The sequence below is a fragment of the Pezoporus flaviventris genome, unplaced genomic scaffold, assembly GCF_033815535.1.
Source record: "Pezoporus flaviventris isolate CSIRO_AGI_PZ_B2104156 unplaced genomic scaffold, CSIRO_AGI_Pfla_v1 ptg000001l, whole genome shotgun sequence".
In the NCBI taxonomy this organism is placed as follows: Eukaryota; Metazoa; Chordata; class Aves; order Psittaciformes; family Psittacidae; genus Pezoporus; species Pezoporus flaviventris.
The window spans coordinates 62,652,545-62,669,583 of record NW_026892549.1 but is presented as its reverse complement, the minus strand read 5'-3'; the positions used below and the strand labels follow the sequence as shown (position 1 = coordinate 62,669,583).

At 41.4% G+C, this 17,039-nt stretch overlaps 1 protein-coding gene across 2 annotated transcripts in view; it reads left to right on the top strand.

The window, feature by feature from the left end:
- Window positions 1-421: 421 nt before the first annotated feature.
- The window catches only part of SLC44A3 (solute carrier family 44 member 3), a 34,327-nt gene continuing 17,709 nt past the window's right edge, over window positions 422-17,039 (top strand). The window contains exons 1-10 of one of the 2 annotated variants that reach the window (XM_061461848.1): window positions 422-577; window positions 821-928; window positions 3,406-3,548; window positions 4,143-4,279; window positions 5,642-5,735; window positions 7,113-7,282; window positions 7,833-7,922; window positions 8,488-8,612; window positions 8,893-9,079; window positions 10,958-11,021. In XM_061461848.1, the coding sequence (XP_061317832.1) occupies window positions 551-577; window positions 821-928; window positions 3,406-3,548; window positions 4,143-4,279; window positions 5,642-5,735; window positions 7,113-7,282; window positions 7,833-7,922; window positions 8,488-8,612; window positions 8,893-9,079; window positions 10,958-11,021 (1,145 nt within the window). In that variant the 5' untranslated portion in view covers window positions 422-550. Of the gene's footprint in view, window positions 578-820; window positions 929-3,405; window positions 3,549-4,142; window positions 4,280-5,641; window positions 5,736-7,112; window positions 7,283-7,832; window positions 7,923-8,487; window positions 8,613-8,892; window positions 9,080-10,957; window positions 11,022-15,449; window positions 15,616-17,039 lie in introns of both variants that reach the window. The other variant, XM_061461846.1, reaches the window with a different exon arrangement.

The following is a 17,039-nucleotide window of genomic DNA, read 5'->3' as shown; positions in this document are numbered from 1 at the left end:
TAGTTTGTCAGCACAGATTCATTCTGCGTTTTCACTTGAGAACTGGAATACATTTTATTTTCTAAGCAAAACCAACCTAATGCTCCGATTCCTGTACAAGACGGACCAGTTCTTAAACGGCTTTGCAAAACAGCTTCAATCTAAATCAGTTTATTGCAGTTGCAGATGTTGCATTGCTTCTCTAAGAGGACATTTTTCCCGTTGACTGTCACGCAGTAGTGCCCAGGGAGCGGAGGGGCCCCATCCCGCCTCTGTCCTTGAGCGCTGCCCGCTCCAGCCGCAGCCCTCCAGGCGGCTAACGAGGGAAATAAGCGTAGGGCAGGATGGCTCCGCCCGCGCTGCCGCCGAGTCCCGGCCGGTCGCTGGCGCTTGAGCTCCGGGGAGGGCAATGCCGAGGGACGGCTGCGGGCGGAGCGGAGAGGGGCTGGCGGCGGCAGGAGGAGCTGCCGGCGGTGCCACCGCCAGGCGCTGTGTTCTGCGCTAACGAGCGTGGCCCCGCTGCGCTCCAGGCTCGCCCGCAGCCCGGCGGCTAGGCCCCGGGGGCCGGAGCATGGAGCGGCGCTGGGGCCCGCAGCAGGTGAGCGCCGCGCTGCAGCGGCTGCCCGGGGCGGCAGCGGTGCCGTGCCTGGCCGGGCCGTGCGGGGCTGCTGCGCTGAACGCTACGGGCGAGCTGCGCCACTGTGGCGGCAGAGGGCTGGCCGGTGTTCAGCCTCTTTTAAGTGCTCGATCACAAACCTCAGCCTTTTGAAACCTGACCTTAACTTCACAGGAAGTTTGGGGGTTTTTCCTTTCTTTCTTTCTTTTTTTCCTTTCATTTTAGGATGCAGGAGATGGCGTTTCTGAACTGAGGGAATGGAGACCAGTGGTTTACAGAAAGTGTACGGACGCTCTGTGGTTGCTCCTCTTCTTTCTTTACTGGGCTGGTTTGGTAAGCACGCTCTTTTTCTGGAAGACAAATCAGCTCTAAAGTTAATGGGGTTCTGCACAGTGGTGTGCTAAAGCTACACTGAAATTCTCTGGGCACAGGTGTTAGGGTCCCGGGATTGCGCTGAGATACAACTGACTACTGTGGTGGTGCAGTGCTTTATTGCAGTGTCTGCTACACACATTTTTAAGTTCTGCCCATGTGTTTTGGGTGCCAGTGTCTACACAGGGCTGAGTTACTTAGAATTCACTCTTCTGTAAATTGGTCCAGGATCTGACAGGGCTCTTATTTCTACTTACTCATTATAGCCTTGTTATCTTGCAGCACACGTCTGATATTACATCAAGTCACTATCTGTCCCGTGCTTGGAACAGCGTGCAACTTTTGGGAAGAGCCTTTGACTTCCTTAAGTGTGGGTGCTTTGTCTGAGGCTACTCAGGATTCTCGTGAATGTGCTAGTAATCAGTTTTCAATTCAAATCATAATAACTCTTTTTTAATAGAAGCTAATGCAGAAGAACACATACATATTTGGAATGCTGCATATGCAGAAGATGAACTTTGTTGGGCTTTTTTAACATGCTGTCTTATGCTTAGTGCTTTGATTGGTGGAGAGAATGGCAAAACTTAAACCTGTCAAATGGTGAGGATTTAGGATTTTGTTTCCTTTCGCTATTCTTGTTGTTCAGTTTCTTTGCAATGGCTTATTGCATACCCATATTTGTTTTCTTTTGTTTGATCTGTTTTGTAAAGGTGAATACATTTTTAGTGACACTGATTTGTTCACCTAGTGGAAAATTTGAAGCCGCATTAAATAACTCTGGGAATGCAAAGCACTGGCACATAGACACACCCCTCCAGCAGTCATACAGCTGCAGCTGCCTATTGCTTAATCCTTATGGCTTGTATCCAGCATTCTACCATTTAAAAATCATAATTCACATGTGTACAGTATTTGCCATCCTGATGGCAATTGACCTGTAAGAGCCATCTTTAGAATGACAGAATTGTCCTGAAAGCCTATTTCAGGTTGAGTTCCAATGCCAGCTCATTTCTCCTTTTTCCTCTGAGAACAAGTTAATTATTAACAAATATTTTGCTTGGCAAGTAAATTGGATCTGAAAATATTTTGTTATTGTAACAAAGATCACACCCACAGGTAGTGTTCAGCTTCAGTTGTAGAGTTTCTGCAAAGCTCTCCATATTGAGACAGCATTAATGTGCACCCATCATTTAAAAACAAGTAGTATTTGACTAGTTAGACTGCAAATATATAAGTGAAAATCAGACTACAGTGGGGACTAAGGAAGCAGGTACTTACACATTTGTGTATGAGACTCAGTTTTTGCCCAGGTCCCGTCTTTAGTCATGAGTGTTAAAAGCAGAATAACAAATAAAGGCTCTTAACCTTAACTAAGAAAGCAGTTGTGCTGATCTGGTGTGTGCACTCTGTCTCCAGCACAGCTGTTATTCAGCAATACCCATGGAAAGTAGTAGTGGTCAATGTGAGACTGAGAAGACATTCTGCTGCCAGCACTTGGCCGGTAGTCATAGTGTATTGTCGTTGATGTGTGTGAAATGTGGTTTGCACCCCATGGGACAGAGGAGACAATTGAATCACTGTGTTCTTTAAGAGCTGGAGTGCTGTAAATAACCCCTTGGATACAGTTGTGCTGAGGCCTTCACCAACTTCCCAGAAGAATTACTGCTTCTTGGCACTTGGAAGGGTTCTTTAAAACAGAGATTTTCACCTTCAAGGGACATGTGAACAGGGTCTAAGCTGCATTCCTAGGCAAGGTGTCTTATATTGACTAATGGTCACTGCTGCTTGGCTAGGATCATTGCTTAGCTGCCCCTGGGGTATAAAGGGAGCTGATTAATTAGGGCTTTGACCTGAGAGCACAGCATCTAAAAGATCAGTGGAGTATCACCTGAGTGCACAGCATGGCTCTCTCCAGGTTTTTCACATGTGTTAAAGAAGGAACATTCCTGGAATTTCAGGTAACCTGCATTTTAATTATACTTAATGTGTTTAAAATATACTTCTGATTAAATACACCAGCAGCTGCAAGGGCTCATTTCAGTGGATATATTGCCCAGGTGTGTCTTGAAGGGCACCTGAACAACGAGCAGCAGTGAGCACATGTGAAAAATTACCAGTTGAATGACCTGGCCTAGGTGGGTAGAGGCAGTGTTTAGCATTTTACTACTGCTTCCCTATCACTTTTAATCAGGACCTCCTATTTTTCTTCTCCTGTGATATTTTCTGTAACTTATATACCTTCAAAAATAGATGAAGGAGAACTCTAAAGCAGTAATAAGGCTAAACTTGTCCATCTGACTTGTTCCAGCCTTGTGCAGAGGGGTGAATTGTAGATTTGACTGCTTGCATTTACAAGACCCAAATGCATAGGTTAAAAGGAGCATTTATTGAGGAGCTGTTGGAGCACGATTCCACCTAATTAAAACATATTTTAACAGATGTTTATAACTGGCTATGCTGTGATGGCTGGTGCTGCAGAAAGACTTGTGCTTGGATATGACAGTTTTGGGAACGTATGTGGTAGGAAGAACACTCCTGTAAAAGGGGCACCCCTTTCTGGACGGGACATGACTAATAAAAAGTAAGTAGACCAGATAATGTCAAAGGAAATCAAATGTTTGAGAACTTCATACAACATCCATCTAGTTGTCAATCATATACATATATGTGTATATGTATATATACACATGCTCATATATAAAGGAAAAAAAATGTTTGAAAATGCTACAAAATGGTGAGTGAAACTGAAAGGTTAAAATGTGCTACATTGTTATCCTTTACACTGCCTTCTTTTTATACTGAAACTTAAATAGGACTTAAGCCAAACCAGCAGTCATTCTATATGGCAAATCTTTGTACTTAGGGAAGTTGCATGTTGAAGTTCCCACTCATTCTGTCAACTCCCATGAACTAGTCCTTGTAGAATGGTACCCACCTTGGCAGTTTCTGATCCCATTCAAGAAAGTAAAATGAAGTATAAAAATGTAGCATGTTCTCAAATTGCTTCTTAACTTCTGACTTCCATTATATGTGGAAAAGGAGTTTCATTTCCTCTGTAGCGCTTTAAAAAGATGGAAAGAAAGCTCAGAATTTAAACCTATAAAAACCAGAGAGGTGTTTTGGGGTTTTTTTGTTTGTTTTTTCTTTTGAAAAGAGGATCTTTTTTTCTTTCTAGGTATGTGTTCTTTCTGAATTCATGCAACCTGGAAATGCAAAACCTCAAAATCAGTTCACTTTCCTTGTGCGTGTCTAGTTGTCCACAAGAGCAACTCAACTCTTTGGAAGATCTCCAGAGTTTTGCAAGGAATAATGGTGTGCAACAGGGTTTATGAATATCTTAGTGTACCTGTAGAATAGTTGAGCAGCTTTCACTTCGTTATTCTTATGTTTGCTACGCTAGGGAGTAATTTCTTGCTGTTAATTTCCTGAGCAGACCATGGCAACAATCTTGTTTCTGCTTTATTTCAAAGCCATCATTTCTAGAAATGACACAGCTCTCTCATGCAAATACAGTTGTTGATTAATTCCTGCACAATGCTGAGATTATGCAGCAGATAACTGGCTGCCAAGGATGAGCTGGTCTGGTCTGATGAGGGCACTGGGAGGTGAACAGAGCTATTTGAGAAACTTTGCCAATTGGTTCTTTTAAATGTAGCTCAAACTGCAGTGGAAATATTAATTCCAGAGATACATAAGTGGTTTTATCCCTTTAGACATCATATCCCAAAGTCTGCGAGATGGATAGGATGTCAGAAATAGCTATTGTGCAGAAGAGGCAGCTCGAGCTCATTCATGTCCAATGTGTAAATGAAATAACATTCATTTAGCTACAATGAATAACTGTAGCTATTGGGTTTAAATTGGGCGCCTAACCCTTATTCCATAGGGTATGCATAACCTACAGACATGAATGTGAGTGGCTATTTTTATTGATGGTCAGAATTCCACTCTTCTTTTGCTTTATTATGTTTGGCAAGGATTGCTATTACAAGTGACAACATTTGTTTTCATTTCATTTTGGGGTAGTTTGCTATCATTTGTTACATACAGAAAACTTATACAACTGTGATATTCTATGACTATTTTCAGTGTAACTGAATATAATTGCATGAAATTCCATCTCCACACTTAAACTGCCTGCATGTTTATTTGGAGGGAGAGAGAAGTATTGCATTGTGAATGGCTTGAATGTATCCAGCCTTTTTTTCCCAGAAGCATTATATAATGGAGCAGAATATTATTAGCAGATTACCTGCTAATATTTAGCCTAGAGCCCAGAAAATGTTAAGTTTCTGGATAGACATATATTCTGTTCTAAACTGTGAGGGGCCTGGCTCTATTGTAGTTTCCTTCATTTTAGGTTTTTCTGTTATCTTAATGACTAAGAGCTTAGAGCTGAAGTATCACACTGTGGAATAAACAGTGTGCCTGTTTATGTATGGAAGATCCCTAAATGGTAACTAAAGTGAAGTCTAGAAGGGGAAAGGTTCCTCAGAGTTTGCTTTAGATTTACCTAATTCACTAGTTTGTTCTTTATACACCCACTGGAGTATCAGGGATGAATATGTCCTGCTAAGGGATCAAAGCAGAAATTGATAATGCTTAATGGATAATGTGTTTTTCTCTAAAGCTTTAACATACTAAGTTACCTTTCTGCCTTTCTCCCCTTCCTAGGTTCTTGTCTTTGCATTTACAACCTGAACATTTCCAGTTACACATTAAAACCAAAGGCAGTTGAGCTGTGTCCTACGCTGCCAGTTCCACCGAGGTGAGAATTACTGGGTACTTTCCAACACCCTGGATTTCAAACAGCTTCTTAAGGATTGTTATTTCCTCACATTTTGTGTCTGACTTAATATTGTACAGTCAGAATGGGTTTGCTTTATTTACTTTTGTACGTGTCCTTATGACTTCTCATGTGTGCCTGTGAACATGCCAGTGTCCCATCCCACAGAATGAACAAAGACTGCATTCCCCCATTCCTCTACCCTTTAGCTTTCCTCTCCAAATCAGGAGAAAAGCACTCCATACGAGGAGTGACTTGCACAGACTTTTGCTCTCCCCCTCAATGCCAAGGAAGAAGAGCTGTGGTCTTTGGCCTTGTTTATTACCCTGAACCCAGAAATTTCCATCAGGATCACATCATAGCCAGCTGGCTTGAAGCACGGGTCTGTCGATGGCACCGTCTTTAACATTTGGCATTTGTGAGTCAAAATCCTTAAAATCCATGATTTTAAATTCCACTGTGTCATGAAAGTGCAGCAAGGAACTGGAATCTTCATGTTTGCAGAGCTAAGTCATCTGCTCTGAACAAAAGAAAACAGAAAAAAATAGATGAAGAGAGCAGGAGTACTATTAGTGCTATTGCTTACATATAATAAGTAATATATAAACTGATATACTATGTATGTATTAGTATAGTACTATTTCTTAGTACAGGCAAAGCTGGTCAGAGAAGTTCTTAAGTGTTGATAGATAAACCGCTCCTTTTTAGGGATGAATATGTCTCTGTTGTAGTGCAGCATTGCCGAAGTGGGATAAAAAAAGTATATTTAAGAGGCTTGGCTGGCAATGCCAAAGACTTTTGTATGTAACTATTTGGTGGTGATAATTGTACCTTACAAATATTGGTTTGATGTTGCTTTTAGGATGCTTACATGTCAGAAAAACAATGCAGAGCGTTTGTGGTTTAGAATTATCTACAACATAGCTTACAGCTACGTTAGCGTGAGTTTTACATAAACACATGGGAGCAAAGCAGGTGAAGCCAACTAGAAAGGGCATAGGAGCTACATGCTGATGGGCATTGAGATAGTAATTTAGTTTTCCCCCAGGCTGTTCTTGAATGGATGTTCTGGTACACTGATACAGGCATGCTGCTGCTAGGAGTTATTTTGTAGATGAAACTACCCTGTGTAACAGACCAATGCCCAGTGCCTGCTTGTGTCAGACTGTGCAAGGTCTGCCAGGTTACAGATAACACTGACCAACTGCTGTACAACTGTACAACTGCTAAACTGTGTGGAGGATGCTGGTAGGGTACTGCAGAGGGCTTGAAAGAGAATGGTGGAGTGTATCCCTGTGCTTTGAAACTGTTTGTCCAGTGGTTAATATTTTTTTATCATCTTTGTTTTTAACATTCTAGTAAATCTTTTCCATTATTTAATCGCTGTGTTCCACAAAATCCAGAATGCTATTCCAAATATGCATCTGTCTTAATAAGCATGGTTAATGAAATGGATGTTTTTCACCGAATTCTGAGTGGAATCTTGGCAGGAAGAGATACTGTGATAGGACTGAGTGTCCTTGCACTAGGTAAGCTTATAAATAAGAAAAGACTAATGATATTCCATTGAAGTGTGAGGTTTCAAATGTTTCTATTAACTCTACGTGTTTAATTTCAAGGTGGTCTTCTTCATATTTTCTGGGCAGAGTTGTTTTTCTTAAAGTGTGGTTGTGTTTTATCAGGGAGCATTTGATAGACTGATGAAATCCAGCTCTATGAAATATCATTGTGTTTCTTGATATGCTCATTTCATTTCAGGGGACTGTAAGAAATTGTTGATAAAAAAATGGCATTAGTATGAAAATTTTAACTTCAGCCTTATCCAAATATTATAGAAGAGCTAATAATTCCCAAGGTGAAATGTATCAGTTCTAAGTTCACTATTAATAAGCTACAGGTAACTGTGTGTTTTAAACGTTAAAATAAAAAGGTTGCCAGCTTTATTAAATGCTGTTGCTTCTGAGACCCTTGTTTAAAAAGAAAAGATTCTGCAAGAACCTTAAGTGTATGTTTAAAGTAAAAGAGTTAGGTTGAATGTGTTGGAACACTTGTAATAAGCTCTCTTTGTATATTTTTCAGCCTTCTCTTTAATCCTAGTTTTAGCCTTCAGATTCATTCGGACAGTTCTGGTTCATACTTTGATTGCACTGGTTGTATTTGGGATGTTCTGTAAGTATCTTTATCTTTTAGCATATGCTTAGTTAAATGGATCATCTCACTAAACTGAAGGAGAAGCAGCTAAGCAAACAGCTATTCTCTGTCTCCATGGCATCCTCAGTAAACTTAAGCTTAGCACAGCCATTTCCAAGCAGAGCCCTGCTCACCTTTGGTGCCAAGGTCTGGCTGTGCCGTTCCAGCTGCTGAGTGTTGGGATGATAATGATGTCTGGATACATTTCTTTTGGGAGATGAATGCAGTTACTGTTTCACAGAAGTTCAGTGAAGTTTTACATTGCCTGGTTTAGAAACGGAGAGCTATAGGAATGTCATTCCATGAAAGTTAGTTTTGTATCTCCTCAGTGAAATGACATGCCTGAACTTCAGAATAACTGCAAGAAAACCAAACGTTCTGCTGTGGTTTTACCTGGGGCTAACAGACCGTTACATGTATTTTCTCTGTGGTGAGGAGGACAGGAGACTCTTGAAGGGAGGCCAGGCAGATACCAGCCTGCCAGCAGCAGTGTACTGCAGCCTGGGGTGTGCTGCCCGCCTTTACGCTGCTCTTGTTTGCTCAGTTGTCTCAGGTGTTCTCTGGTGGCTCTATTATGACTACAGGAATGATCCCAGCACTGAATTGGAAACAGAAAAGGAAAATGTAAAGTTTCTACTTGGATATGCTATCTTCTCAACAATAGTTACCGTAAGTAGCATTTTACCTTGATCAGTGCAGAGGCTGTAACTTGAAAACCTCAACTACAGTGCTTCTGCCACAGTAAAAATAATTCCTTGTTCCTTCAAATTTGGAAATGAAAATCAGTTATAAGATCTGCTTACGCTCATTTAAATACTTTTATACCTTCATTGTGAAATTTGTGTGTCAGAACCAGGCTCTGCCACACTTCAGACCTGTACAAACACTTCTAACAGTGGTGTAGGAATACAAGAATCCCAACAATTTGTCTTTTTGTTTCCTATAACAGGTTGTTTTGCTTTCTCTTACACTTGTATTAAGAAAGAGGCTTCAGTTCACCACACAGCTCTTTCGAATTGTTGGTAAAATCATTGGCAGAATTCCCTTCCTGCTGTTCCAGCCATTCTGGACCTTTGTGATTCTTGTTGTGTTCTGGGTATTTTGGGTTGCTGTACTACTCAGCCTAGGAACAGCAGGTAAGTATGTGCTTTCCGTGGTTTTGGATGAATGCTCTTTCTTAATTTACTTCTTAAATATGGGGCCTCCTGGTGTTCGTGTGCAAAATGAGGGTTGGCATTGTTACACAGCTCTGTTACTCTTCTTCTGTTTTGTTCTGTCATGAAGACAGAACTCTGTTTCTGCTCTGTAGTTCAGTGACAACTGCTATTACCATTTAGACTGGTACAGCAGTATTTGGATTAATCCAGAGCTTCTTGCAGTTGTAGGGAAGGTGCTCTGTATAAATAGTCCATCGATATGAAAGATCTGCCAGAACAGATTTTGAGTATAGAAGTGATGTTACTGAGGGACATACCAGTATAAGATCTGTCACTGATGGAGCCAGGGTAAGTTGGATGCTGTCTCTTGGCCCAGCATCACACCATCAGAGAGAAGTGGAGGTTCTTCCATGCAACATCACGCAAAGAAGCTCTGTGCAGCTCTGGGGATAACACCTCTTGCAGATATCAGCCTTTGTACCTAGGAAGCATTTTATGATTTGGTGGTTTGTTTTGTTTTTTTACTTCATTTTAAATTTCAGCCTTTCTGTAACTAAGCCCATTTGGCAAAACTGGCAGCATTCCTCACCTCCATGGATCAGGTACCTCACTCCTCTTCCATCACAACTGCTTCCGTCTCAGTCTCATCCTGTTAATTCTGGCTCTGTAGAAGACTCACTTCACTTGTAACATGGTAGTCTGTCTGCCTGAGGCCATGCTGGCGTTGCAAATCATTCAGCTGTTGCTTAGGCTAGGCTCGGATCTATTCCTGTCCAGATTTCATTGGAGAGTTATGCAGGTTTTCACGGGTCTCTGTTTCTGCTGCCTTTCCCCCAGCAGCTCATACCTGTCAGAAATGGCCGCTTGAAGCACTTGTCTGGCCAATAACCTGCTTCTCATGCAAAAAGGTCAGACCTAGCAAGGGCAAGTGTCCAACCTGTAGTCCTGTGACTTGTTCCTGGCTAATTAAATGGTCAATCAGATTCTCTTTACTTTAGGTGTCCTGGATATCCCTTCCCCACACTCCTCTGAGTTGGATTTTCCCTTTGCAGAGGCAGCATTATGTGCTAGCCACGGCTTTGTGTGGTTGTTAGCTTTCCTGCAAAACCTTCATCCCATTGATGCGCACACCAGCCAGGCTCCAGTAAGTTTTGCACTGGCCTCGTGGGGTACCATATCACAGGTTCACACCAGTCCTTTAGAGAAAGGAGCATCTCCTGAGCTATCAACCAACTGTTCATTTCAGGCATCTGCTTGAATCAGATGCAATTTAAGATAAACATTAACTCTAGTAAATCTGGGAGCAGGTAAATAAAATTAATTATAACACCCAGATTTGCTAAATATATCATTAAAAATAACTATTAGAGGAAGTATTCTGTTCTCGATGTTCAGCCCAGGTGGCCCATTACCCACAGGAAGATTCACTGGTACTTTTAATATGCACAGATAAGGATGGGAAGCTTGCCCTTGTTAAGTCTAAATTTGGAAAATGCCAGCTGTGTCTGTTGAATTTAATGTCTTTTGAAAATGCAGCAGTCATTAGAAGAGTAGAAATATTTTAGCTCATGTGACACAAACAGCTTGATGGTAAATGCAGGATGGGAAACTAGTCAGGTTATTTCCTGGATGCTTTTACAGACTTTGCAGGAAAGTAGTGACTTGCCCATTATATCTGAAAGCAAATTCCCCATGTATTCACAGGGAAATAAAACCCGATGAAAACTGCTCTTGAGAAGCTCTTTATGCTTTTTCCATGTTGTGCCATTTTTCTTTCCCTGGATATAGTCTTTGTTTCCTGCTAGATGTTTCCGTTCAACTTCTCTTTTTCCTTTCTTTCTCTGTCTGCTTGGAGAGTATTCAAACAGTTTATGACCTGCTGTGACATTCCTAGTGCAAGCACACGTCTCCTGACTCAAAGGTATTTGATTTTTGGTCTTTTCCCTAGTCTAATAGGAATGCTGATGTTTCCAGCAAGTTAGACAAACAGTACAGAAGAAGCATAATCATGCTGCACGGTAAATAATCTAAACCACTTCTAGGTTACCAATTTTAACCTAAGCATGATGCAGGTAGAAAAACACCACTCCACATACCCGATTATTGTTCTAGTTGAAATGCGATTCTATTGATTGTACCATTTGCATTTGTATCTATTCTTTTTGTTAAGCAGACAATGGTAAATCGTGGCTGTTGTTGCTCACCGGATGTACAATGAGTTCTTAGCAAAGTGCAGGGTCTGAGGTGTTTATGTAAATAACATGTAAATGACCTGCAGCAGCCTCCGTGCCCGCTAGATGCCGATACTGCAGTGTGGGCAAGCCTCTTCTCAGTCGGCTCAGTTGTTTACAGCAGTTCTGATTCCAGAGTAACAACAAAGGCAATTTTAGCCTTGTAATGATCTGCGGAGGTAGCAGGGGGAGTAGGATTGTTTTATCCAACCCTCAGCTTGAGAAGTTTTGTCGGGGTGACCCAGGAGGTGGGTGTAGGCAAAAGTTTGGAATTCCAGTCTCATACTCTACCTTGGATTTGTTTTGTAGTTCAAACCTGGGCAAGTGAATGGTAGATGAAATTTGGGATTGGGAATATTCCTTTAGATTGTATTTCAACTTTTAGACCCAAATATGAGTCCTCTAAAACACTGCATACTAAAGCAGCTCACAGTAAGGTAGCTCTTAGGGGGTTGTTTGGCTGTTCTAGGATGACTTGTGCTTAACACATCCTGTAAAAATAAATACATGTAGTACTGTATGGTTAATAGAAAAGAACAGCTTTGTATTTTTAGCTTGCTGCTGTGCTGCACCTGTTCTTAATGCTTGCCTTGAATCTTCCCTGTTTAGATAACATTTATAGCATCTCCACATCTTACAGCTCTGGAGCACATGATGCTTGCTTCAGCTGTGGTGCCCCTGATCTTTATGTGACCACACAGGCACCTTATTTACATCCCCTCCAAAAGTTAGTGTCACTGAGAGAAGACTTAATGGGAGCTATAGAAAACTATAGCTAACACTTGGAAGGGTACTTACACACATGACTGGCTTGAAACACATGGATAATCCTATTAGAATCAGTGGGACTACTTATGTATTTTAAGGTAAGCACCTGCTTAAGTACCTTGATAATTCAGAATCTGTAAGAGCAGCAGAGACTGAATGAGTTCCAGACCTAGAAAACTAGGAGAAATGCCAAGACTCCACAAGACTTGAGACAGCACAAACCGTGGTACCAGTTAGAACCATCATCTGGCTAGGAATGGAATTCAGCTGTACTTTGGAAAAGCTGATATGTCTTGGGGTTATTGAGTCTTTCTGTTTGCTAATCTGTGTGGCATTTCACTGCAGAACAAGTGGCCATGTGGCACAGCAAATGTCTTTCAACTTTCCAGCCTGCAGGAGCTGTGAAGTTCAATGGCATAAACACTATGCATGTCATGTAGGATGAGAAGGCGGTGTGAGATTTTTACGTAGTGAATGTGCATCCTACAGGCAAGCGAGCAATAGAACTGCCACATAAAGCTGTGCAGTAGCAAAACCAGGAATAAAAATGTATTTCTTGCAGGGTCCTTGACATTCCAGCTACAGTCAGCTAGCTTAGCTGTAAATACCACTACATGGAAAAAGGCTAAATAAAATAACACAATCAGTTCTGTTGAAGGAAGCATGAAGATTCGGTGTGTGATGCCAGAACCTTTCCTCGCTTAGCAGTGGGAAGGGCATATCATATTCTCTTGTTAACAGGAACTGATAAACAGGCTCTCAGTATGTTCTGGTCAGTAGCTCTTTGTTTCTGGTAAGGAAATTGCTGGACTAGACTTCCTAGGAATTTTTGTCTCTTATAACAGCCTTATAACTGCAGGCATCAGCAAAACCTTGCAGCAGCAGTTGCCAAGAGAGAGCATAAGTGTGAAAGTATCAAAATGTAGTTAATGATACTGCATGTCCACACTACCTTTTGCATTGCTACGCCACCCGACATCATGGCACAGCATTGGGCTGCAGAGTCAGGTGGAGAAACTCTTCTGAAGCCTGCTGCAAACACTTGTACCTGTTTGCAGTGTTAACAACACTTCTTGTGAAGCGTTTGCAGCAGGTCAGTGCTTGTACTGATCAGAGGTTTTCAGATTTGGTGATTCAGCTGTAGGGACTAAAGTTCTTTACTGACTTCCTAATGTTATCACTGAAAGTGTATAGTACATCAGAAAGAGTCATGACTCTTGACAAACCATATTTCAGCTCTTGGTTGAGAAAACATAGCTTGTGTGAACAGATAGATCACAGTGGAGTGATGAGGAAAATGGCATATACTTTTCTCAACAGGGTATCTAGGATAGCTTTAAAGTTTAGCTGTGCTACTAAGACTGACATATGAAAAGTAGCATTGCATGTAACTCTGTTGACACAGTCACGCATGCACGGTAGGTCCAGAAGACAGGGATTCAGTCACACAGATGTTTACATTGGTAAACAGGTTTCTGTGAAGTACCAAACCCAGTTTGCATACCTAGACAGCAAAGTGGTCAATGATAAACTCACAGCAGGGTGTGCCTGATGTCTGTGCAGCAGAGCACATACATGCACGTGTGTAAGGCTGGTCAGGAAAGGCAAAGCTAAAGTTGTTACTGCAGGTGGTTATTTCAGTAGCTGGTACAAAGCAAACAGAATTCTGCAAGTCTTCATGACAAAACTATAGAAGCAAAGCCTGAAATGTGCCCTTTTTGGGAAAGGAATCTTCAGGTAGATTGTGTGGTAGAAAATATGTTTAATTCTGCTACCAAATGGCATAATGATTTTGCATAAAAATGAGGATGTAGGAGACCTTTTGGCCTATCATTTGTGTAAGCTTCCTCATTAAGGGCTGTAGTCCCTGGTGAATGCGCATATTTGACACGTGCTGCAGGCAAACAGCTATCTAGAGCCTCAGGAAGAAGTCAGGGAGTTGGAAAATCCCTTGAATTCAGAATGGTATAGTGCATAGCTTATTTTAATGTAACAAAGTACATGAATCGGACCAGTGGCTTTTTCACACCATCATGTATCTTGCATTTCACAGGGTTAAAATACATTTGAATATAATGGAAGCAGCAATATTTCTGCGAATGACCAACTGTACAGCACTGTAAAGAGCTTGCTTAGTTTAGCTAAAACTGATAACCTTTCAGGAAAGAAAGTAACTAGAACAGATGTCAGTGTTTGTGCACCTGTGTAGCATTTTTTGAACCTTTCAAAGCACTTTCAAATATTTTTGCAGTGGTACAATGAGCTAGGTGAATATTTTTCATCATTTATAGACAAACAGACCTTGGTTCTGAAGACTTATAAAGCTTGGCTAAGCCTGAGTGTATTGCTGAACACAAATCTTTATTGTTTTCACTTTTAGCTCTTCTTGAGTATTATTATTGAGTATTATCAAAATAAAGGACAGAAATAAGTGAACCATATCATAGATAGCTTTACATCTGTGGTATTTTTGAACTTGAAAGTGATACGCTGTCCTGTGGGAGCATATAGAATCATAGATTCATCATTTACGTTGGAAAAGACCTTTAAGATCACTGAGTCCAACCATGAACCTAACCCTGCTAAGGCCACCAAATGAACACATGAATTATTAAATCTGAAGCTATAATGCTGTTCTAGCAGTAATAGACAACTTGATGTCTCACTTTATTTCTTTCATAGAGTTAGTTAAGAAACCACTCTCTTCCAGAGATGGTTTTCTTCTGTGGACAAGTTTATCTTTAAGGGTGATAGACTTAAGGCTTGGTAAACTAGAAAAAACAGCAGGTTGTGGACCTAGAAACCTTTCACTAGCAGTGACTGTCCTAATGCCCCTATCCCTCGCTAGACTTGAGGGTCAAGTGTTTTAAATAGGATTGCATAGAACAAGGTCGGGTTGCCAAGTTATCTGAGTTATCCCCACCTTGGGTGAAAAGCCATCTATTGGATACGTAATAAATTCTGTGTTATTGACAGAAGTGGAGGCAATTTTTTTAGCTTTAATAAATGAATTTGTCAATATTCTTGAATATAGTAGTGCCACTGAAGCATATCCTACCTTTTTTTGGTTTGAGGGGTTTATGTGAGAGCCCACCTTTTTGTGCCTCTATTTTGCACCAAGATTGCAAGTCTAGAGAACAGAAAACTAGTTACCATGATTCTATTTGAATTACATTTTGCCTCTCTAACTTTTTTAGAATGGATAGAATTAAATAGCACCCGAATTTATGTTTTTATAATTCTGTTGAAGAAAAGTTAAGACAAAGGGTGTAGAAGCATGTCTATGCACTTCTTTTTTCCCTCCTTGTTTGGTGTGTTATAATAATACAGTGGTATGATCCCAACTCCAGGTACTGCACAGACTACTTCAGGAGGACAAGTGGAATACAGAGCTCTGTCTGGAATTTACTACATGGCATGGTATCTTTTCATTGGCCTGATCTGGACTAGTGAATTCATTCTTGCCTGTCAACAAATGACAATTGCTGGGGCAGTGGTTACTTATTACTTCAACAGGTAAGTGTAGAATCATCCCAGTATAGTTTGGGGGATTTTCCAGCATTACTTTCAATCTTGTTCTAGACAAAATAGTCTCAAACTGCAGCTTATGTCAATATCTCAGAATCCAGTTTAATAGAAAATAATGTTGCTCGTTACAAGATCTTGAGAAAGATTTTACAATGCATGAGGTATCATACAATCACAGAACGGTTGGGTTTGAAAAGACCTTAAAGTCATTCAATTCCAAGCCCCTGCCACAGGCAGGGACACCTTCCACTAGAGCAGGTTGATCCAAGCCCCTGTGTCCAACCTGGCCTCCGACTTGGCCAGGGATGGGGCAGCCACAGCTTCTCTGGGCACCCTGTGCCAGCGCCTCAGCACCCTCACAGGGAAGAGCTTCTGCCTTAGATCTAACCTGAACTTCCCCTGTTTTAATTTAAAGTCCTTCTCTGGCATCCTTGTAGGCTTCCCTATCAATGAGATTTACCCCTACCACTGGAATTACTGGGCCAAACTGTGCCTTGATGCACACCAACAGAACTTGTTTGACTCTGCTGAAATTACTATTCAGAAGTCACAGGCTGCATTTGACCCTTTTCCAGGAGCATTGTCTCCAAATGGAGATGCAATAGATAGCTCCTCTGTAATTTCATGTATTTGCGGTCAGTTTGACCCCTTCCTAAGTGTTCATCCCTGCCCTGGGTTTCCATGTGGTCTGACTGACTGAATGTCTAGCCTGCTACTCTTTTTGCAGGCATTTTCAGTTAACTGTAAATGCTTTTAATACCATGGTTAAAAATAAAAAATTGTGTAAACTTCCTTGAATTTTATATTGCCCTGAAATGTAAATGTGGAGTGAATTAGGGGAAAAAAAAAATCTGAGATACACTGTTGGTTTAGACTTGCAGTATGGTAAAATGAAATTGGTTTGGTTTCATGCACTGGATTGGTGCTATCCTGTCACTGGGAGGAAGATTTAAATCTCATGGCACTTTGATTTTTTTTTGACAATGAAGAGTAGTGTCCAGAAAACATTGTTTCTCGTAAGTACTTGATGAGCTCTCTCACCCTTATTGCTCTGTTCTTTGCCCAGTGAAGAGATTTTCTGATCAGTGAAAAACTCTGGCATTTTAAGGCGTTTCTCCATTTTGTATTAGAGGAATGCGGTGATAATCTCAATTTGCTGGATAATTAGCCCTTGAGGAAGGCAATGTGAGAGTTGGTTGGGAAGCCTGGCAGGAGAGGGTCTGGGGACCCTGGCACACTGGCTGCAGCTGCCTGGGACCGCAGGGCTTGGGCAGCTGGGAAAGGGAGGCTTTGGGCTCCCCAAAACCAAGGTAGCAGGTTTCTGTGATGGTCTCTAGAGTGAATTCTCGGGTGCTTCAGTTGCTGATGGAAAGGCCTCCTGCTGAAAGGATTCCAAATGGTCTGTTCCGTTC